The sequence below is a fragment of the Atractosteus spatula genome, chromosome 15, assembly GCF_055471065.1.
Source record: "Atractosteus spatula isolate fAtrSpa1 chromosome 15, fAtrSpa1.hap1, whole genome shotgun sequence".
Lineage (NCBI taxonomy): Eukaryota > Metazoa > Chordata > Actinopteri > Semionotiformes > Lepisosteidae > Atractosteus > Atractosteus spatula.
The window spans coordinates 12,203,367-12,227,171 of NC_142720.1; the positions used below are offsets into that span (position 1 = coordinate 12,203,367).

The 23,805-nt window shown below is 39.4% G+C and overlaps 1 protein-coding gene across 1 annotated transcript in view; it reads left to right on the top strand.

The window, feature by feature from the left end:
• Window positions 1-477: 477 nt before the first annotated feature.
• The window catches only part of spred2b (sprouty related EVH1 domain containing 2b), a 43,526-nt gene continuing 20,198 nt past the window's right edge, over window positions 478-23,805 (top strand). The window contains exon 1 of the mRNA XM_088934089.1: window positions 478-866. Coding sequence (XP_088790215.1) covers window positions 841-866 — 26 coding nt within the window. The 5' untranslated portion in view covers window positions 478-840. The remainder of the gene's footprint in view (window positions 867-23,805) is intronic.

Sequence of the window (23,805 nt, forward strand, 5' to 3'; positions counted from 1 at the left end):
ATGCACGTTTTTCTAAGGGGCCGAGAAACTAAACCTACGCCCAAATTAACGTTTTTAAAACTTTTAAGATTCCCTAAACTTTAACTAATTAAACACCCACGGTAATGTGTGCGGTCTATTCGCTGTTTTCAGTCAGTTGTTTCTACCATTAAAACATTCTTTTATTGGCAGGAACGGCTAAAAAAAATGATTGCTGCTCTGGTGCCATAACGTGGAAATCCGCAAAGCCCGGGAAGCAGTCTATTCAGTACGAGCAGTTATAATTAGACGTGAAACAGGATGGCACCCGTCTTTAGAATAACTTGGCTCCCACGACAGCCTAGCACTATTTCATGAAGAGGTGTTCCGGACGAGGAGTTGCCGCGGACGGTTACGGCTCTCCAGTCTCTTGACACGGGCGGGCGGCCCGCAGCCGAGCTGGTTGCTAAGCTGACGTCATCGCTTCCGCCCTGCTTCTCCTCCTCCCGTGTCGGCGGCGCTGCTGCCGAGAGAATCCAACATGGAGTAACAGGAGATGGGGCTCGTACGGGGCCACCCTCAGCAACATCACCGCACACTCACAACGACGGGCTTTCGGTAATCAAATTCACACTCCAGCACGGCAGGCGGAAAAAAAGGGGAGGAGGAGGAGGAGGACGACGAGGAGGAGGAGGTGGTGGTGGTGGTGGAGGGGGAAACGTGTGGGGGGGGGAATCACACATTCGGTGGACCTGCACATCCAAAACAGCAACAAGAAAGCAACAGGAAAACCGGTACAATGTGAAAAACATCGGAGAGAGAAAAATGAAGAGCGCCGAGTGTTCACCCGCTGTGGGAAATTATTTTAGGTGAAAAGAGAAAATGACCGAAGAAACACACCCAGACGAGTAAGTTGGTTGCTGTTTCTTTTTTTTTTCTTGTTTGTGGATTTTGCACTGGAGCTGGTGCTGGTGTTGGTGTGTGTCTGTCTGTCTGTCTGTGTGTGTGTGTGGTTGTTAGTGAAGCTCTCTTTGCGACTTTGCATCTGCTGTTGGGCTTTGCGTTTCGGAGAAGTGAAGTTTGGCCAAGTTGCGGCACTGTTCCGGAGTTGGGAAAAGCTTTGTGTTGCCGCAGGCATGACAGGGAAGAGGGGGGAAGATCGGGCCTCTTTCTCGGTCACAGAGCAAGTCTTCAGAGCGGAGTGGAGAGAGAGAGGGGGGGGCAGAGAGGGTGGAGGTGGATTGGAAACATTTGGTAAAGAAGGGATAAACGGTAAACAGATTTGGTTTCGTAGGACAGTGGCGGACGATCTGCGGGTCGCTGTGCAGGCGCCGGTGCCGTGTTGTTGTCGTTGCGGGTCGTGTTGTGCGTCTTGGCGGAGCAGGCGGCGCGCCGAGGTGCGGGGAGAGGGCAAGGCGCTCCTGCGGGCTTTGTGGTGTTTGTTTTGACAAAGACGAGGCATGAAAAGGGGCTTTCTCTCCGTGGAAGTGAATCAACTGATATGCAATATCCGCCATTTCTTTTCTTGAATCGCTCTCATTTGCATACCGCACTCATTCATAAAAACGCGACCCGGAGGAGAGGTGTGTGTGTGGTGGTGTGTGTATCGGGGGGGGGGGGAGGACTGCTGTTTACAGGCAGCAGTTTTGACTTTTAAAACCAAAACACCTTTTTCGTTTTGTTGGAAGACGCAATGTTTGCTGCTTCAGCCTGAATGTTTCATAATGCCGCTGTAGGACGGATCCCGATAATGATAGTCTTTGCACAGTGAACCCGAAACTTAAATACCCACATCACATTTCTGTATTTATTTTCACAGTGTAGCAATAACGGAAGAGACTCTACTGTAATATCCTACGCATGTTAAGACGTCATTAAAGGGTTTGCGCGTCAAGATATGTTTGGTGTCTTTTATTCGAAAACGTTAGCTGACGTTCTCTGATTGTTTTTTTTTTTACCTAAGAGAGTGCATCTGTGCATCATTGAAATCCGTTGAGTGATGGGCACAGTCCGGTCCAGTTCGGTTTAATGGATAACGCGAACGCACGTTGAGTTACAGGCATGAGGAGGGGTGGGTGTGTTCTTGAACAATGCGGTCGCGGTCACATGACCCCGGTCATTCATAAATGCGGTAACCTTCAGCCTCCTCCATTCATGCTTGGACCTGCCGCACCTTGAGAGTCAGCAGGATGCAAAACAGTAGCCCCCCCCTGCCAGGATCGCTGTTACACTTTAATGTCATAAGGATCACAGGAGACACTGGCCAGGTTCACACCCCCGTTTTAAGTGCGCGTTAAAGGTCTGGAAAACGCGCATTATCTTCCGAAAGAAGTGTCTCCTGTCCTTGGCGTCACGGTAGTTTACCCTGCATTGTAATCTAAATAGATACGCAAACGTTAGGAATGAAAGCCGATTCCTTTCGGTAGTAACCTAATTCAGGACGTTGTCGGTCATTTTTGTCTAACTAGTGTAACTTAATCGGTCGTGCTAAACGCAATTAGCACCCTTTGGTGGGGGGGGCAGAAGCAGGTTCTTTTTTTAAACTCCTGGGTATTGGTTCAGAGAATTACGAACTTTAATACAAAGTAATTACTGTATGTAATGTGACCTGTTAGAAGTGACTTGTCACACACCATGTTATCGGATTCCCACACGCCCTGCTGGGTACACAAATGAGTCAAGCTCAAGCAGGAAATGGGAAGGTCCAGAAACGTGTTGATTTGTGTTGCACGATGTGTACCTGCTAAGGGAGGAAAGGATACTTGTGTTAACTGGCGTTTAGTGGCAGCAGAGTAGTGATGAGGGTTCTGGATACGGCAGTGGGTGTTGCGGGTTTAAATCCCAGACAGGAAGCTGCTGTTGCACCCTGACACTTATTACTTCACTAAGATTGCTCCACTAAAGTCCCTACAGTAAAACTGGGTACTCCAGGTACATGCAAGTTAGTTCTCTCTAATTGTTTGAGTAGGTAAAGAGTGAAAGTAAATAACCCAGGTGTGGACATAAGTCCTTTTACTCACCTGTCAGTGTTGGCCACTGTTCTTGTTGCTCAGCTGATCAGAGCCCATCCCCCTCTCTGGGCTTTTTCTGTCCCTTTCAGTGATATAAAAAACCCACTGGTAATCTCTGCCCAAGCGGTTGACTGCATTATTTTAAAACTCATGTCTACGTCTTATAATATAGTGCAGGCTACTAATTAAATCTATTTTCTATATCTGTTCGCTCTCTGGTGATGGAGTCATCTTTAAGGGCTTGAATGGTTTGGCTCTTGACTTCAGCTGTAAACTCCATCTGCACATTTGTGCTCCTTGGACTCTGGCCTTCCGATCGGTCCCAGTACAAGGCCGTGTTCCTCGGGAGGCTTTGCTGTTTGTTCCTCCGAAGATGTGCAAGAGAATGATCTCCCAGAGTGACCTCATCAAAAACTCCTGTTTAAAAACTTACCTTTATACCCTAGCATTTAATTGCTTAATTTGTTATGGTGCGTGTTTGTGTGTTTCAAATATTATTTATGCTTTGTTTTATTGGAAAGCACCTTGAGATGGTATCATGGAAGTCGCAATATAAAATATTTCTTTTCCTCCTTACGGAAGGTGGTGGAAGAGTATAGAGAAGCAGGAGTAGCTCTCAAGCAACCCTTTTGTGTGGGAATAGTGAAGTGAAGAGTGAATAATATTTTAGGGCTTCTTCACCCTTTTATATATTTGGTGTAAACAAAGGAAGGCAGAATGAAGTTCTGTCAATACACGTGATAACCACATGAATTGTGTTTCCCATTTATTTGCTATTTGTGCAGGGGAAAGCTGCTTGTAAACTTCGTCATATGTTTTTTCTAAATTTTATTGACATCAGATCAGGAAGGTTGGAGTGATGTAATTAAACTTGAGAATATCGCACAACATTTATTTAGCAGTGGGTCATCTACATTTTTCTGTATTCAAATATTCCTTTCACAGATGAGATATTTGATCATAATTAGTTACCAGAGCACAATCGGATCTGTATTTGCCTGTGTAAACTCTTCACAGACCAGTGTTTCTTTTTGTTTTAAAAACAATATAAGGCACTGTTATCAGCTTAGTCATGTGTGTACTATACAACAAAAACTGTTAAGTAGCTTTATTTAATTAAAAATCAATTTAATCTGATGTATGCTTATGGATAATTATTTTTTAAAGTATATTGTCATCATGCTAAAAACAAATGCATATTTTGTCTGGTTAAATTATAGTTCTATTCAGTTTCTTTCAGAGTATCCCAAAGCGACACCAGGTAAGCTTGCTGGTATTCCTTTTGGTTGTTTCTACCCAAGAACATTTCTGATGATCTTGGTAACATCATTGTAAAAAAATACCTTATGTTTACTGCTGTAAAAAATAACTGGACATGCCTGGCGGTGGTCTCGCATTAGGTGGCAATGGCAACCCATCCAAGCCAATCAACAAGTTAGATGTCCTCATGTCTAAGCAATGTCTTAGTTTAGAATGATCAAAAGTGTTCTCTATTCCGAACAAAGTCTCACTAGCGTATCATAAAATAACACAACACCCCTTGATTTTATTTCTACACTCAAAACTTCATATCCTTGCCTCTTTATCACTTCTGCATATACAGGAATGTCCATTCCTTGTCCTCGAGAGCCAAGAGTCTCTCTGCAGGTTTCCATTCCAGCTTCGCTTTCAGTCAGGTAAAGCAGCTCATTATTGGCTTAATTGGACCGGTTTAGCAGCTTCTCCCAGCTCTTCAGGTTATGCTGCTTTAAAGAGTCCAAAAAACTCAACAGGCACCCCACCATCCCTTTGGAACCAGGACTGGATATCCTTAGCAGAAGAATGTTGGAATGCACACCTTGGTCCCATCTTCAGGGATAGCATTTCTCCATCTTAGTTTTCTATTTTGTATCTGCTCCTGTGTGCAACACTTAAAATTGCTCCACCAGTATTTGCAATTGCTTTTGACCCCACGTTTGGAATTGTGTAGGCCTATCCTCAGTGTGCGGATAAGATCACGTCCAAAACCAGCTTCCAAATAGCCTTTACCTTCATGAGCACAGCTAAGAAGTGAGAAACCTGCGACGCTAGTTATTTTGTCCTCTGCTCTTGAGAGCCGTGGGTGAGCTGCTTAAGGTAGCCATAAGGTGCTCCTTTGCTTCCATCTGGCTTATGAAACCTGAAGAGAGAAACCAGTGTCAACCTGGTCAGAGAGTGGATTAATTTCTCTAATACATTTCTCCATTTAAAATAAAACTTTCATGTTTATCACATGTCCTGTCTGGAGTTTTTCCAGCACATTTGGATATAGAGGAGTTTTAACATTTAAGTGACTTTTGTGTATTTAAGACATTTGTCTTAGTTTTTGTAGTGCTTATATATACACAGGGGTGCCACGTGATGTTCAGTAGTGTACGATTCCATTGACAAACCACCCAAAGATGTGACTGATTGTTATAGGCACCACTGTCACCATTTATCTGCAGCCAGAGTATTCGAACAGTGTTTTTGATCTGACAGAACCTGTACGTAATGTATGCAAAGATTGCATTAATGTGTTTTTTGCAATAGTTTTTTTTCCCCCGTTGAACCTTTTATTCACTACACCATTGTCTCATGCAGTAAACGTAATGCTTGCATTTATGAATAAGAGAGAGCATTAAATCAGAATGTTTAGACATTGAAACTGTGGGCAGCCGAAAATTACTGGTGGAATACCATAATTCCTCTTTTGGTAGCCCACTCGACCATGCAATGTAGCATCAACCCTAGATATATAATTTACTACAGAGTCATTCTTGGGTGCACATTAAACTCAAACTCTGCATGCTCCCTCTCTAACAGGGGCACCGCAAGCCTCAGTAGCTAAATTGATTACAGAAATGATGCTCCTCAGCCACTGCAGCTCCAGCTCTGTCGATAAAAACAAAAACAATAACAGAAAGTGACATTCAGAAAAGGTCATTTTGTCCATCTCCTGTTTCCAACCTTATATAACCGGATTGATTTCAGATCATCCCTCTTGTACGAGTTAGTGTGCCACTTTTTCGTCCGGGCACCAGGATATCAGAAATGTACAAGGCACTATTTCACAGTAGGACTGGAAATTAAAACAAAAAGGGCCCCAAGCAGACATGCTTCCATTACTTGCTTATAGTAGAAGAACAAATGAGAGGAGGTCATTTGGCCCATTCAGCATTTTTGGTAGATAACTGATCCAAAGATCTCATCAAGCCTTTTCTTGAAAGAAACGAGTGTTTTATCTTCAACAGCATAGCTGGATTGCCTCTTCTATACTTTCACATACTCCTGTTCTGAATTTCAAGTGCATCTGCTTGTAGTTCCCACTTGTGTCCTCTTCTTGACATATTTCACTGTTTATTTAGAAGAAACACACTGAGTTGCCATTGGCATTTTGCTACCTTTTTCATCACTTTCCCAATTATGGCCATATACTCCCTGTTATCGTTAATGTAGCCATAATATGCACACTGTAGAGCCATGAATACACCATTTTCATTGAATCCGCTTTCCTTGTTCTGAATAATGATTTGGATTTCTAGAGAATGAGTGCATCTGTTGTCTGGAGAAGCTTACCTGGACGCAAGGGGTTAAACATCCAAAAAGAAAAAAGCCTGAAGAGAAACCTGCACTCAGCCAATAGCTGGGCCCATCAACACATTTTAATAAGAGCTCTGCTGCACGCAGCTGTGTCGCTGATCAGGTGTGTGAGAGCAGAAGGGAAGAGGACTCTGGGCTGATGTTTCCTGACGCCAAGCTTTCAATTCATTATTCAAAGCATTAAGAAAAATGTATTTCCATATGCTGTCAGGTCTTGAGATTTGAATATACCTTTGGCATGCATTACTGTTGCAGTTCTAGCTCTCCCAAATGACATTTACAGTATTTCTCATCTGTAATGGTGGGGGTGGAAGGGGGGTCAAATAAATACAATGCTTAAGGTGTCTGCCAGATTAAAATGCATAGCAATGCATTTTATAAACCCCCACACTTTAATTTAATGTAATAGTCATAATGTTATTCTTTAAATAGTTTTAAGCAGATGTGCTGTGTATGACTTTTCCATAACTTCCAGCTCCCCGTAAGTGCTTCTACAGATTTGCTTACTTCTAATATCAGCAGATGGGAAAGACATATGTACGATAAAGTTGCCCTAGGACAATATTATAACCAGTTTGCTTTTGGTGATATTACATTTTCAAGTTCTAAAAATTTCTTGGCTAGTTTAAAATTCTTACATTTAATAGTTTTGTGGGTGTGAAGATGGTCACTGTCCTTTTTTCTTTGTGGTTACCATATCAGAGGGTTGAAGGAAGAGTTTCAGTTTATTGTAACTGAGTGCTACTTACTGGCCCAGTACACTACTACTTTAGCACGGACTGTGCCATAAGGACAATCACAGTTCAAGTTTTGGTAAACAGCAAATATGGACATGAATGGAGCAATTTGTAGTTTCTTCTGGAGCTTTCAAGGAAGATGAAAGGAATTTGGAAAATGAAAAAAATGGTCGGTGACTCATAGGTGAAGAACACTACGATATTTTAATAATACGAATTTAACAGTAAATGTTTTCATATGCTATGATAGGCTTACATAGGGCAATGAAAATTTGGTAAAGTAACAATTGAGTTAATTTTATGTATAGTTCAATTTTTGGTTTATAGTTTATATTCTACATCCGTTCAAGTTTGTTGGCTCTGTTGGCAGACTTGTACAGACAGTGGTAATCTGGAAAACTCTTCATTGATGGCTCCCTGATGTAACTTGTGTGTGCAGTTTGTTCCTATCCTGTATTTAATAATCACCTCTCGGGTTTCTCTGAACCCTGAAGCTGCACACCTGTGTCAAACACACGCAAACACACGCAGCCAAAAGACAAACCTTACAAACCCCTTTCAAGTTCAAGGGGGTTTCATCACCCTAACAGGCTTATTATCACCAGTGAACCCTGTTACACCAATATAATTGCCCATTATCTACCAGCACAATAAAGTGATTTTTCTTGTACTTCATTCTTTCTTTGGCAGCACTACTGCCCAGGAAATGCCTTGATTAGTGTGCTGATGGCTTAACCAGGTCCAAATTAGTACAGGTGAACCTTAATTCTATGCACATTTCTTTGGAGTACCAGGAACATATGCAGTATGTAAGCATTGCCCATCCTTCTGTATGATAAAAGGATCTAATTATTTTAAGGAGCTAGAAACACTCTAAAATTGTAATTGTCACAGTATATTGAAGAAGTTATCCTGCAATGAACACGGAAAAGGTAACATGGATATCTTCTATAGTATTGCTGCAAATTAACTGCGTTGAACAGATTGCTTCTCATTAGTCACAGTGATGCTTGTTATATACATGAATTACTGCTGTCGAGAAACTTTGACATCTGCTAATGCCATGTTGTTCTAAGGAGGAATAAACCCCTTTTCATGTCTATCCAGGAGGAAAATAACCCTGCTTTTGCCCAATATGCATGGTGGTGCCAGCAGAATTCACCCAGCGAGTGAATGTGAAGAGTTAGAAACAGGCCAATTTACCAACCATCTGTTAAGTTAAAAGCCACTTCAAATTATATTGGTACCTGCTCATTTGTAAATGACTTATTCTTAGGAATTTTCTTAACTTTTTTTGTTCATATGCTATAAAGTTTATAGTTTATTTACTCGAGCAGCTTAACTGCACTGTAAACATGCCTGTACAAACAAGGCCTTTGGTCTTTCTATGACTCAGGCCCAGGGTGTTTCTTTTGAATATAAAATACTGGAGAGGAGTCTCCCAAATGATCAGCAAGACTCATGAATGGGAATGGTTTCTTTTTTCTTTGTTTTTCTTTCTGTATAGGCTTTGGTCTGGTAGCATATCAAACGTTTTTTTTTCCATCCATGCTTTGTGTCTCTTTCCTGAGCTTCATGTCTGGTGGCAGTGTTCCATCATGACTCTTATTTTAAGCACTATTGCCAGTAGTGTTAAAGCTAAATATAAAAACATGTTACTGGAAGACCATTCTAGTAATCAGCCGAAAGGTTTTCAAGTGAAGAAATAAAAAGGGCAGATCCATGAGTCTTCTGATTGCTTCTAAAAGTAAATGGAAGTACAGAACTATTGGGCAATAGGGTTTTAGGTTAGGAAGAAGGGAAACATAGATTTTTCTTAATGCATGAAGGTACAATTCTTAATGTTGCAGCATTTTATCTGAACCAGCATTCGATACATTTTCCTGTTGTTAATTCCTGAGAAGCAAGTAAAGAAGTATTTCTCTTCAAATGTCTTTGCATTCTGTTCTTTTTTTAAAAGGAAGCACAAAAAGCTACACATCTTATATAAAAGGAAATACAAAATAATTCCATGATGGAAATTTCTGGGAGAAAAAAGCTTCCCAGTTATCGTTTCCAGGGAACATGAGGTCGTTGAGCTAATTTTGCTGCTTTGACACGTTACGTTTTTTCTTATTTTCCTCATTCTTTTAGCTTTTTTTATCCCATAAAGTAAGGAAATTAAAAGAGCTGCAGTTAAGTGGCAAAAATGACAAAGCAAAGAATCAGTGTGGATGATAAATTTATATTACTTGTAGTAATTCTTTTTCCTTATGAAATGCACATGATTGTTTTAAGCAGACTATCGGTACTAGATACGACTGATAAACCATCGACACTCTTATACATCAGTCATAGGTAAAATGTGGTGTTTTTGGGAACACAATGTTGTGGCCTTTAAGTGCAGTCTCTTAGAGTGCTCTGCTTCTCGGGAAAGAGCTTAGTCTTATAAGGGCCTAAACGCGTATATGGCTTTTTTAGAATACATTTGGAGACCAGTGCAGTCCCGTGCTACTTAATGTTCTCTCTCGATGTTTGTCTTGACTGGTCATGTAGAAACATATCCTAGTCATTCTTCTTCCAGACGTGGCACTTTGTTCATCCGGTGGTGGTCTCTTGTAGCCTGACATGTCAGCCAATGAGATTTCAGGTCCGTTGTTGGGATTTTTATTTTAGGCCTGTTTTTAATGTAATCTCTAGTGTATATACACTTTATAGTTTGTGTATCTTTTACCAGTGCCGAGTGCATTGGATCTAGCCCCACTTTTCATTCTTCTTGAGTTTTAAGAAATCAGAAATGGTGATCTTTGATGTAAAACCTTTTCTGATCTGAATTGCTTTTGAGGTTTTTCTGTTTTTTAAAAGCCCTTACTTTATCGAAAAATGTTCTTTCAAGCATTAATGCTGTTTAAAATGACTCACTTTGTTTTGCAGGGCTGTGCAAAATGTAGGTGTGTGGCTCTTGTGAAGGCAATGCAGAGACCTTATCTATAGATAAGGTTTATAGACGCATAGGAAAAGGCAGATCTTGCTGTGCAGGGTACTCTTGAGGATTATGCCCCAAATCCACTTTTTATGCCCACTTAAGAAAAACTGGTCTTTTGATTGCTTTTTTGATTAAGGAAAAAATGCTGCAGACCATAGAACTCTTTAAATATTTTAAACCGGTTCTTGCAACACATACAGTTCATTTTTAATCCTATGTTGTCTGACATTGCTTTGTGAAATTGAAGAAATATGACTTTATGGCTGTCTAATGAAAGGGCCCTTTGGTTCATTGAGATTAAATGCCATTTCCTTAGCTAATGTGGGTTGGAAAATTAGTTGGCAGCATTTTGGGTAACAAAGCAGTTCGGCTCTAGTGCTCCTGACTACTCTGTTCACTCCTTTACTGCTTTCTTTTTTGTTTGGCTAGGCTGTAGTGTAAGGAGTGGGCTTATCGGAAGGGAAGTAGCAGCCTCTTCTTATCAGGTTATCTGTGCAACTGCTGAACCCACCTGCCAAGAGGTCGGAAACAACTCGGGGCTGATAACTTTTTGATTACCCTGCCTTTGTTTTCTTTCATGTGTGTTTTTGGGTCTGGGAGCTGCCTGCAGCAGCTACTGCCTGCCTGCCTTCAAAGGGATCTGGTTTAACTCACAGTAAAAACAAAGAAAGAGGAGGAAAAAACTTAATTGCCCACATATCATCTTCTAAAACCCGACAAACTGTACAAAACAAAGGGAGCATTACATGGCGCCACTGAAGTGTCCTGATATTAACAATGAATAAAAGTGGATTTGCAGTGTCAAAACACAAGAGCCTGGTATGAATGAATATAAGGTCTATTTTGACCACATCAGGAGAAAAACTGTAACTGTCCTTTCTATTTGAACAATTTTTTTGAGGTGTTAAAACAATGCAGTCCAGAAATTTTTTAAAGCTTTTTTTTTTGCCTGTTGAAATTTCATTAGCAGCCAATTATATTAATGAAATACACACATAAAGAAGCAACTGTTAATGTTCGGTAGGCGGATAACAATGTAAATAGGTCCTTTAAAGAAAAGGACAAGATCCATCATTTTGTCTCAAATGCAATAAAATGACACGCGCTTGTCTTTGCTATCTACTGCACTCATACTTTTCTCACATTTCTAATTTGAAAGAATAGATCGTTTTAATTCTGCATTCTGACAGTTTAAGAGTATGGTGTCAGCGACCCAATTATCTTGTAAATGATCACAGATTAAAGGACAAAAGTTGTCTTACTTGCGCTACATGTTTCTGAAGTTCATTACTGCATTAGGCAATTGCATGTTTTGAAAGTAGATTTGTTTGGTTTAAGTCCTTAGGAGTTTGTGACTTTAAGAAGATCCTTTGCTTCTCATTGCCTGTAAAAGACTTCAGTTCTGGCACATCAGTTCTAAGTTTAACTTTTTTTTATCATTTGCCTATGTTACTTGCTTCTGTTAAAGTATTGCATATATAATGGGAACTATTTGTATTTCAATACAAATGTCATAAAAATGCGACCTAGGGTGTACCCCAGTGCTACAACTAGGTCTGTGTTAAGTGACTACAGATTGTGTGCTGTTGTCTACTCTTTGCAACAGCAGATGTTTTAATTGTGGACATAACTGTCTCATCTTTGGAGGTATACACTAGGGTCTAAATGTCAAGAAATTCTTGTTTTCCTACTAATGAAAAGCATACTCTCACCCTATGTTTTACATGGTTACTTGTTTTATTTTAGGTTCCTTATTTGTACAAAAATACATTTCTTGAATTGAAATATTTCAGTACCAGAATTCTAATGGAGCTTGACAACAAGGCAAATCTCCCGTTTCTTTAAGCAGATGGCACAAAATTTCACTCTGCTGATTAAATATTGTTATATGTTGACAGTTTTTTGCTTCATCTACTATTTTTGTTGATACTGTATCACCATTGTATAAAACTAGTTGTTTTAGTCCACATCACAACTTTTAAATTTAACCTTGGATAATTCCAGTTTACTTTTTAATTTGCCTTATTGTATATTGACAAAATCACTTTAGATTCAGAAAATGTGGTATGGGAATGTACTATATTAAAGAAACAGCTTTAATAACATATCTAATCATATAAAGTTTGACTTGAACTGATAAGATATTGCTCCAGTTCTTTGCTGGCTTCTGTTTTCATTCTATAAACAAATGGGATTCTTTGCTTTAATTTTTTTTAGATCTATGATATCCTTTTTTTCCCCTCCATGAAAGTATTGGAATAAACTTGCATACTTGAATTTCCAGATTCATATGGAACAGGTTGGGACCACACAGTAAATTCTCCACATATCCCTGCCAAATTCAAAATGTTATATTAGCCAATTCATTTTGTGATCACTGTTTGGTTTAATCCTGACAGTCCTGCATCTTGGAGTCCACTTGAATCCCCGGCCTGATCATTTAGACTTCAAGGTTTGCTTTATTCTAGTGTTCCACTTAGAAGTTGTAGATTGCATTTTGGCCCTGTAATTTCAGTACTTGATTAAGTGGAAAGACATGCAAAGTCCCAGAAAACATGGTATTCGTCTTGCACATAATTCTCCTACTTCACTTTGGAGTGATAAAGGGGTTTGCAGTTGAGCAGATATTCTTTAGTCATTCCAAGAATAGCTATTCCAAAACCAAGCTACCTGCTAGTTCCTCTTTTAACGACTTGCATCTCTGGTGTGGCAATGGGGAGCCAGTTTTTTAACCAGTACAATGTCTGCTGGACATCAAGGGTAATAGGAAGGGATCGTCCTTTTCTGTTTTCTTTTAGAGGCTTTGTAGTCTTAGCAACAGTTACATTTTGAGATAGTGGATGGAGGAAGAAATATCCTGGGATGACATTCAGGACAGTGTAAATTGGGCTTCTAAAAATCAGATTCTGACTGTGCATACTTGAAATTGTTTAACGAAGCTGGTCTCTTAAATCCCCTCGGTCCAATATTTGGGCATCTGTGGACACCCAAATGTTTTGGGACCGTCCAGATATGGTTGTATATTGGAAACTACAAACTGTTTCTACTATTCCGAGTCATGATATTCCTTTCTGTAGCTAAGTAGAAATTTACATGCTCAAGCCTACCAACTCATTAGGCCAGAGTTTAGTTTCCATGGTGTTAAGCAAACGGAGTGCGTGACTCCCCCCCCGGATGGGATACCTGTCCATCACAGGGATCAGCACCAGCAAATGGTGGTCCTTATCAATATCTATCTAGCTTGGTGGACTGGAGCAAATGGCATACTTCACCTGTCTGCAGCCGGGGGAGTTGAACACACAACCCACCCAGTTATGAGGACTTTGACTTGCCCACTGTGCTGTATTGCTGCTGTAGCCTTGTACTTTTGCTAAATAATAACTCTGATCTCTGTCTTTCACGACACATTTTGCTGGCTGGGCTCACCACAGAGGAAAAAATGTTGGCGTTGGGAGCTTCTGAACTCCCACCCTGCTGTCCTGATACTTTTGTATGGAGCTCTCTACTGCTTGGATCCCTGGTGGCCAGGGGTAAGAGCAGAGACCTGACAAGGTCAAATTCTTATTTCACAGCGCTCCTGTCATAGCTGTCTGATTCTTCCTTATGGGTTTTGGGTTGGATATTTGGTGGAGTGTAAGACTGTCAGTAGTGGGGGGGGGACCTTTTTAAACGGACAGTGTGCTTCCATAAATTAATAAATAGATCATTTTTAGTTTCATAGATTATAGTGTACTTCGTTAATATAAGAATGAAATTTCAATTAAAAAACAATTCAGTCAGTCCAACATTCAAGAGTGTTCTTAGCTTAACTTTCTTCACTTGGTATAATAATCTATTAGGATAATAATATTAATAATAATAATTTCTTACACTTATATAGTGTTTTTCTGGACACTCCAGACAAAGCGTTTTCCAGGAAATGGGGACTCATCTCCACCACCACCAGTGTGTGGCCCCACCTGGATGATGCAATAGCAGCCATAGTGCGCACAGTACACTCCCCACACATCAGCCCTCAGTGGGGAGGAGAACAGAGTGATGAAGCCAGTTCATAGATGGGGATTATTAGGAGGCCAGGACTGGTAAGAGCCAATGGAAAATTTGGCCAGGGCACCAGGGTGCTTGCTACTTATAGGTTCAAAGAAACATTTAAACTAAGTAGGAATAATTTATAATGCATTCAATACAGTTTCCTAATTTAATGCATTGAATAATGCATTTAGAAACAGCATATGCGCTTAGTTTGAAACTTTTGGTATCCAGACGTTTATGGTTCAACATGTAGGATTTACAGCTTAATATACTGTGTATGGTAGCCTGTTCACTGATTGGCTTTGGAGTTCATGCTGGTCCCAGTCCTTATTAATTCTGGGCTTGGTGGGAGATGGTAGGGGAAGCACAGGGATGTTCTTGCTGGCGGGATGAATCATCTGTTTGGTCATGTGTTTGAATGTTTGCAGGACTTGAAAATTTGAAACAAAATCTTCCATGGTTCTGGTCTCACAAAGCGTTAGTGAGAGTCTTCTACACTAATGTTTCCTAAACCCCCAGTCCTATAACGGACAATAGTGTTCTCCCTTCCAGCCCCATCACTAAATATTTTAACTCACAAAGGTGGTATTTTAAAGCAAAATGTTCTGGATGTATTTTTCGTAATTATGTTCTCATTGCTTAATATTTTTTAATTCATTGTTATCACATAGAGTGGGTTTAGTAATTTGTCTTGTAAAATGTTATTTTTGGATATTATGAAAAATGGAAAGCAAATTCATGAGATTCATCTGTCAGTACAGTTCTGCTTTCCTAAAGGCAGGGTACGTACTTTCCCAGTTGAAAGGGTAGCATTGTTTTCATTGGGAAATACTTCGAGCACAATGGAAATCTTAGTCCTAATCAAATCCTTCCTTAAAAAGTCATTTTCCTATTGTTGGGCTTGAGCCTTTTTTTACAAAGAAGTCTTAAACAATTAGTCTTAAATTCCCCCTTTAAAACATATGGAGAAGAGAAAATTTAAAATAGGAATTTCCATAGTGCAAATGTTTTAAATTACTTCCTTTTTTGAGAGGAAAGGTGTAAAACTTAGTTTGATATCGGTGCAGTTAACTTGAAAATCCTTTTCTTGATGTGTTGCCCCAGTGGAAAAAATAATACGCATCTGCTCCTTGGTATATAATTGCTTTTAACACCGTACATGTAAGTTGTTGGTACAGAATAATTTCATTTAACTTGAAATGTATTTCATGTCTTCCTAGCCCAAGGTTTGAGCTTTTCCAGTTCGGAAACATTGGCTTGTGCTTGAAAGCTTATTTGACAACCACATTTACAGTTGGATCCCACTCTTAATACAGAGCAATCAAGTAGTAATTATGGTAAACACAGTTTTGTTAAAAAAAAGGATCATATCCTACCCTAAGGCCTGCTGTCTCCCTTGAAGGTCCAGGCCACCGGATTGCGAAAGCAGTGTTTTAACTGTTTTTAGTTGCAGTACAAATCAGCCTTGCTTTCCTTTAGGCTGGGATTAGTGTCTTTCAAATGGTTTTTGATATTTCCCCCTCCCCGTATTGTTTTCTTAATGTTGTTCCTCTGCAGAAGGAGGCTCATTTTATGATTTCGGGGCCCTGGGTGGCTTTTTCTAGCCTATTTAGTCCACTCTTCCCCAGCTCCTCCACAGTAGTGTCTGTGAAAAGGGCTGTGAGCGTGGTGTACTGACACTGCAGGCCCGTGTGAATGCGGAATGGCCGTTTGATGACTCATACTCTACAATACTGTGTGTTTGTCAAGGAGACTGAATCATATGTGGGGAAGCACTTTAGGCAAACAGCCTCGAATCAGTGCAGCTAAAGATGGTTGTGCTGATTGCGAACTGCGGAACGTTAATTATGGGAATTTACAGGGAATTTTTGTTTCTTGAATTTCACGTTGTTCACCAAGAGATGTAGAGAAATGTCAGATTCCAGAAGGTAAGCCCGGGTCACTTTTTCCCCCCCCCCGCAATGTTTCTTAGCTTATAAACGTCTTATCTAAAGATGGTTCCGGACGTGTTGCTGTTGCCTTGTAGTGCATTGAATGCAGTGGTGATGAATAGCAGCTAAAGCTGAAAATGTGATGCCATTTTTACTCTAAGGGTCAATGAGGACCTCGTCGGCTGCATTTTCCTTTTGTGGGGATCTGTTGCTGATATTTGAATGGAGGAAACAGACCTGCTTCCTTCAGTATTTCTAGGGTTTCATTTTTTATGGTTGTGTAGCCTTACCATTTAAATACGTACCGTTACTGCTAGCTGTATAGCATCCCCATCTACAAAATAATCCCCGTGCTGTTGCTTTTCTGAGAAAGTCCCTCCTCTCCTCCGTTGGAATGGATTTCTTGTCACCTGTTTGAAAATGCCTGAATCTCTAAAGGAAACATGATATCCGTGCGTGTTAAATCTCAGTGATGTGTTTCAAAATCATGTAAAAGAATCATTACCTTAATTTTATAATGCTGTTAAGGGCTATAGGACCCTGTGTAATACACAAATAAGAGGAGGAAAACCGCCAATTACTATATATAGAATTGAAGAGGACACAATCTTTTTCTATAATACTTTATTTCAATTGTGAAGGTTTTTCTTGCTGATGGATAATTCTGAAATAAGAATAGAAAATGCTGCAGAGGTTCTATGTTTAAGGCAGGCACCCTCTGCCCATTTTGAGTTATCCAGTTTGTCGCTTGTGGGTGTTAAAGCTAAAACTGTACCAATTATGTAACAATAGCGACCTAGACTAAAAGCTGGTCACAAGAAAAAGCTCTTGATTAAATACTTTTGAGCTGTTTTGCCTTTAAAGTTATGCAAACTCTTTTTTTTGTAATGTACATTATATTCTGGGTTTAAAATGCCTGTTTTAATTCAAACTTCATTCGTTATTTATTTTTGTTAACAAACTAGTTCAGAATTAGGCAGTAACTTACTCAAATAATAAAGTTGCTTTGAAAGTTTTTCCGTAGGAATATTGATATTTGAACCTCTTTTGAAACATCTAGGTTATTTTATTACCTCTTTTGGATTGTCAGTACAGTATACATACAGGAATGGATCTATACCATCATAAACCAATTTAGATTAATCTCTGCAGTTTGATTCATTGCAAATTTAAAAAGCTTATACATTCACCAAGTATACTAAAAAATAGTTTTCATTTTCTCTTCTTGGCCAGAGAACAGCTGCTAGAGTAAGACTACCCACATGAAAGCAGGACACGTGCTAGATAGAGAATAGGGAAGGACCGAGGAAAGCCAGCTGAATCCCCCAGACCAGGGTATGTACGGTGTACGTGAACGTGGGTATGTGTGGTGTAAGACACCCCAGGCGCTCAAAAGGGGCAAAGTGGTCAGTTTATTTAAGTAGGAACAACTCCCTTCAGGATGGCTCAATTTCTGGATGCCCTGCCGGTCATTCTGAATGAAGTGAGGACCCAAGGGTATTCTAGAGATGTCTCCAAACCTTTTTGCTCACAAAAAAGGATGAGAGGATGCTCAAGAAGAATGGGGTACTGTTAAAAGTGGCACTTGGAGGATGGGTGAGGGCCCTGAAAGTGACGCCCCAGACTTTTGCCCACCACTCATCTGCGTGTGGTAATGGCCGAGGATGTGGCACCTCCAGGGGTGAGGGGGCGTTCCTGTAATCGACCCCAAGAATGTGGGAATGCCCAAGGTCTCTGTAAGGTGCTCAGGATCGGCACCAACAGGAAGACAATCCTCATTGAGGATCTAGCCAAATTTCAGACTTGTCCTCTTACACTTGATGAGACATGCATTCTGCCCTGGGAAAAGAGCCCCTAGAGTGAGAGCACCTCTCTGCTCAACACGTTCTGCTCTCAGCCACCAATAAAATGAGTTAATTTGCTTTTGCCTTCAGTGGGTGTGAATATCTCCTATTTCCTATTACATGCTGGTTTTGAAGTTTTGCCCTGAGTGTGTGATTTTTAAACTTTTTTTTTTTAACGTAGGCCTTGCGATTCTGTAATCTTCAACAGGTGAGTTACTGTCGGTACATAACAGAAGAGCAACATCTTTCACCTTCAATCATCAGACGCTGGCTTGTCCAAATCCGTTTTTTTGCTTTCCCTCCTGTTGAAATTAAGAATTGAGAGACACTTAATGAAGAGGATAAGGTAATTTTTCCCCCCCCTGTGTTGAAAGCTCTCTGTTTCCAAGCTGTTGAATTGACATTGCTGACATTCATCTTGATTGTTCAGGGCTTGTCAGGGCTGTGTTTTGCGCAATGGTTTGGATGAAACAATGAAATAAAGGGTAGGACCATTACTTAAGCATTGTTTTTACGCCTGCTAACTTATCTATTTGTATTAGTATTTTAAAATAGGTTTGTTGTAATCTCTTTCACACAGACCACTTATTACCCAATAATCTTCCTATTAGGAATTACTGCTTTGCTGCCCTTTATTTAAGGCAGTTTTTAGAAGATCAAATTAATCCCAATGGCAAGACCAGCATCTTGATTATTTCTAGTACAGTTTCTTCAGTGCCATATACAGCTGGGTGAATAATGAGTGTTTCACAGTGCTTAGCCGATCTCTTGTGTGGTTAATAAAAGAGAGGAATGTGGAGGTAATAATCTGGGATTGAAGTGGTTTGACCTTGATTTGTTTATAGGCAAGAAACAGGGTACATTGTTTGCATAGGATACCAAGGAAGACCATGAGGAAGAACAAATTTAGATTGTACTGTATACCAACAGCTCCCCAGATCTTAGCAGACGATGAGGAATTGAGTAACTTTCCACCTACTCCATGTTGAGTACTGTTTTGGAGCAATTTAGGTGATTGATTAAAAAAGCATATTAGAACCGTCCCCTAAGTTGCAGTGACCTCACAATAGACTGTACCAGTGACACAGTGACTGTGGCCCGACACTCAGGTGGTAAGTGAGCTGGGCAGCTGTCTGAGGAGCAGATGGAAACGAGGCAAAAATGAGACTAATTCCAGTCTGAACAAGGTGACAGGAGGAATCATGGTTGCAGCCGCCCTCATGCATTCTGTCACTCAGTGTGTGGAAGTTAAAATGCAGCCAAAAGGGCTATAACTCTTATCACTCATGGGTTTTTTTTTAGTTATCCAGATGGTCTGGCTAATATGCTGAAGGGGATGAAAAAAAAATAAAAGCCCCATATTTTGTTCCATTTTTCTTGGAGTTAATACAGCATTTGGGTTAATTATATTCAGCAATAGACATGTTTGTGGAAGATTCTTCCAGGAGTCTATATCTAGCATTGAACGGTATTGTTAAAGACTGAAGACGATGTATTTGTGTGCAGAAAATATGCTTGCATGCCCTATGAAAATATGAATCAGAAAATGGCTTTTGTGACTTTTGAGAAATTTTTGATAAAGTGCTCCGTAAATGCCCCACAATCTTTTCAGGTTTAAAGGATATTAATTTATACTATAAAATGTACAGAAATCAGCAGTTGTGTTAGGTGTTGTTTAACTGCCTTGTTGCAGAGTATGAATCAGCAGATATTCTTTTCTGACTTCTGCATCTATGCCTCAGTACACTCCTGTAACTTTGTGAACAGATACTGTACCATAATGCAGCACATTCTCTGACCGAGATAGTTTGCAATTGCATTTTCTTGTAAGAGCATTTGTTAAACTTTGATTGTTATGGAATAGAAATATAAAGTGTTTAAACTTTCTTTTTCAAATAGGTACCAAACTAGGAAGACATGTTTAAAGCAGAATAAAAACACAGATTTTCCTGTGTTGTAATTTCACACAATCATGTGGTGTCTTTAATTGTCATTTACAGTTTAAGCCTCTGCTGTATTATAATTGCAGTACATTCGACTGTTGCACATTCATTAAACCCAGCCGCTAGCTCACTCGTAAAATTATTGCATCTATACAGATGACTGCCATGAACAAACCATGGGCTCCAAAAATGTCTAATTTGAGACCTTTGCAGTTCAGGGTGTTTTTAAGATGGATCCCAAAATATAGCCATGGAGCTTATTGCACAAGGGTCTTTCATTAAAATGTTAAAACCGTTAAATCCAAACTGTATTGAGGGAGATCCGTTGTGGCTGTCGCTTTAGAAGCAACATTTAAAAATGGAAAACAATGAGAATCTCTAGGTTCTTGCCTCAGTTTGCTGGAGTCTTTACCCTTCCACCATTTCCACCCTAAGATGTAACATGCGACAAGGTGTCACAGGGGTTAAAATGTAACCATGTGCTTTAATTGTCAGTTTTTGTTAAACATTACCCTCAATCATAGTGCTTGAGTCCAGTGTTCAGGCAGACCCGGGGTGTTTACATGTGGAGTTTGCATGTTCTCCCTTTTCAGTCTGGGTTTTCTCCAGCTTTTCTGATTTCTTGCCACCTCCCAAAGACATCCCATCTAGGTTGCCTGGCGTCTCTAAACTTTCCGTGTGCACGCGTAAGCTCCACGATGGACAGGCGTCAGTTCCCTTCTGTATGAGGAGGAAGCAGCCTTCCGATAATAGATGAATGAGGAGTACTCTTGCTATTACTTTATTAAAGGTCATTATAACCATGCCCAAATCTTCTCTTTTTGCGACAGAGCACAGTTTATCTATGCATTGAGTTATAACATGAGAAAAAGGATGTGGCAGTTACCTGTAAACGATTTAGAGAGCTGCTTAAAAAAGACAAAAGTAGAAAGTGGTTTGCTGTCATCATAGACATCATTGACAAGTAATCACTTTAGCGAACGGTAAGCTTTGTTGTAGCTCAGGTTAAATAAACTTGTACAGTTTTCATTCTTGCTGCAATAGTTGTGCAATAAGGATACAGACCAATAATAAGTAGATTTTAAAAAGGTATAATAAAGGGTATAAAAAAGCCAATTTAGGAGAAATTGTATGGTCTCAATTGGTTTGATTTGCAAGGATGAACAAAATACAAAATTCCCCTAATTAAAAGGATAATAATTAACTAGCATTTTTTAAAATGAGTAATCAAGCGCTACATTCTAGAAGTGTTTCAGTATTCTGGTAAAGTCATGGTTGATCGATGTTTGACTACATGTTTCACTTTTTTCCATTATAATGTAGTTTTACCTTCTATAGTGCAGAACTACACTGGGAACAACTCTCCAGGCATGTTCTTTTGTGGGTCTGGCCCTTTATCTGATCCCGATCAATTTCATCTTCCAAGCAGTGTTTTGTGAGGCCACAGATCTCATTCAAGCTGAGTGGATTTGACACTGATAATTCATGCACAGGGCCATCACAATACTGTTATTGGCTTTGTCTCTCTCTGACCCTGTGAACTTAAGGTTTGTTACTGTTAAGTCTTCTTAAAGAATGCTAAGAAATGTTCAGTCAGCACTTCAATTGAATTGATAATTAAGAAGTGTCTTGTTCTGAATGGCTAGCATTTTGAAGCAAATTTAGCTTAAAAAACACATTGCTACCTCTTATTATGTCCACTTCACAGAACACAAGATGAGGCTACAATTTTAAGAATTTAATAGAAATAAAAGCTTTTCTATAATCAGAGTTTAATATTTTTAGATATAAAAGTAACAACAAAATTCTAAATTAAAAATAAATTCTACAGTTTGTGTGATCTCCATTCAAAAAAGTTCAACAGAAATTTCAGAAGTTTCTGTAATGTGGTAAGAGAATTGTTTTTAGGATAGGATGCTCTACACATCTTAAACATCCTGTCCCATTTCATCTCAGCCCAACCGTGTGAAATAGATCACAGACTATTTCACTATATGCATTATTGTCTTGTTTCATTTTCATGAAACATTTGGTTCCACTAGAAAATTGATACAAACTAGGCATAATTGATTTGCTGAATGTAGTTCTTCTATTTTAGTTCTGCTGTGTGCACATTTAGGTTTAAGTGACTTTGTATGACTTCTGTTGTTCGGAAAAAGGTCTGCCTTCCACCCTGAACTATGTGCTTTATCCAGATATATTTTTAGGTACAGACAGACATTTTTCAAAAAAAGCTAGTAGTTCTGATGATTTTTTTCCCAATCTGCCTGTCGATGTTTAAATGAGTTGTTGGACTTCCTGTAGTTTTATTTTGTAGTAGGAATACTTTGAATACAATATTTTGGATTATTTATAGAGGCCTCGTGTCTGGCTGTACGTATCTTCTTGAAAATATATTGGGCATCAGTCAGGAATGCAAATATGTGGTGAACTGTGAACATGGGAAAATAACACATTAGTAAATTATAATTGATCACATTTTAATAGTCGTTATGCATGATAGGTCATCTCTTTCAAGGGCTGAGGATTTTTGAGACCTTGTGCCGCATGCGCTCATGATGTATATTCTTAATTGCCATTTTCCTGCAGGAAAGATAAATGTATTATGAATTATAATTTATCACTAAGTACATCTTAAAGTCAAAATAAACACCTTTACAAATTTTCATTTGAATCGGCTGTTCAGTTCTGTTCCTTGAGGACTTGAATATATCATTCCAGCTCCGATCACTTTATTTACTCTCCCAGCTCTTCAGGTGCTGGTGCTTTAAGGGGACCTAGAAAACCTGTAGAGACAATGGTCCTTCATGACGAAGACTAGAGAACCCTGATTAAAACAAAATATATCATTTAAGACTTCATCATCTCCCATCCACTGTTCAGATTGCAGATCTGCTATCAGAAATATTGGAAAAATGATCAAATAAAAGATGTTGATATGAAAAGCATTTTCAGTGGTGACACATGGAGAGGCTAACAAGTTAAGGGGGTTTCAAAAATCTTTTCTTTAAACTTTTTAAAATATAAGCTATCACCTAACATGAAATAGACCTGTACAAAATTTACTGCAATTAGTTTTTCCATTTCCATTGCTTGCTTTACCAGTCGCTGAAAATGTGAATCCCTCTCTTTTCTCAGAATCAGATGTTTTGAGTGCAGTAAAGACATTCTTTTATAATCAAATAGTCTATTAAAACTATCTATGTGTTTATTATTAATCATATAAAATTCATACAGCAGCAGTGTCATCTCCACAAATGCTTTCTACCCTAAAGGAGCAATTACATCTTTTCAGGAGTTCTGAAAAAGAACGTATCAAACTTGACTCCCGATCAGCTTTTGGACTTGATAAGCTTGAAAAGGGGTATTACTTTGTTTTCCAGATATCCCTTTTCTGATACAAAAATGTCAGGAAAAAAAGGGAAATTTAATCAATCATGTACTTACATTTAACAGGATTCTCCCATGTGAACTAGTTATAGGTATTGTAGATATCTAAAGTGAGGAAAGAAGGGAAATCTAAAATAACACTGTCTTCCCTTTATTAGCCACCTTGAGATGTACCCCTTGTCTGGAGCTGCTATGTGGGACCCTCTGTCCACGTGGTGTTACTTTAGTGCTAAAATCACTGATAAGACAGTACGAGGTGGTGAATGAGTCTACTGTATAGGGTAGTAGGATTTGTTGGACAACCTTAATAGATCATTTAGGCATTCTTCATTAGCTGCAGTACCTAGTCTGTACTCAGAAACCATATCAAGCTGTTTCCTAAAAACACCTTCTT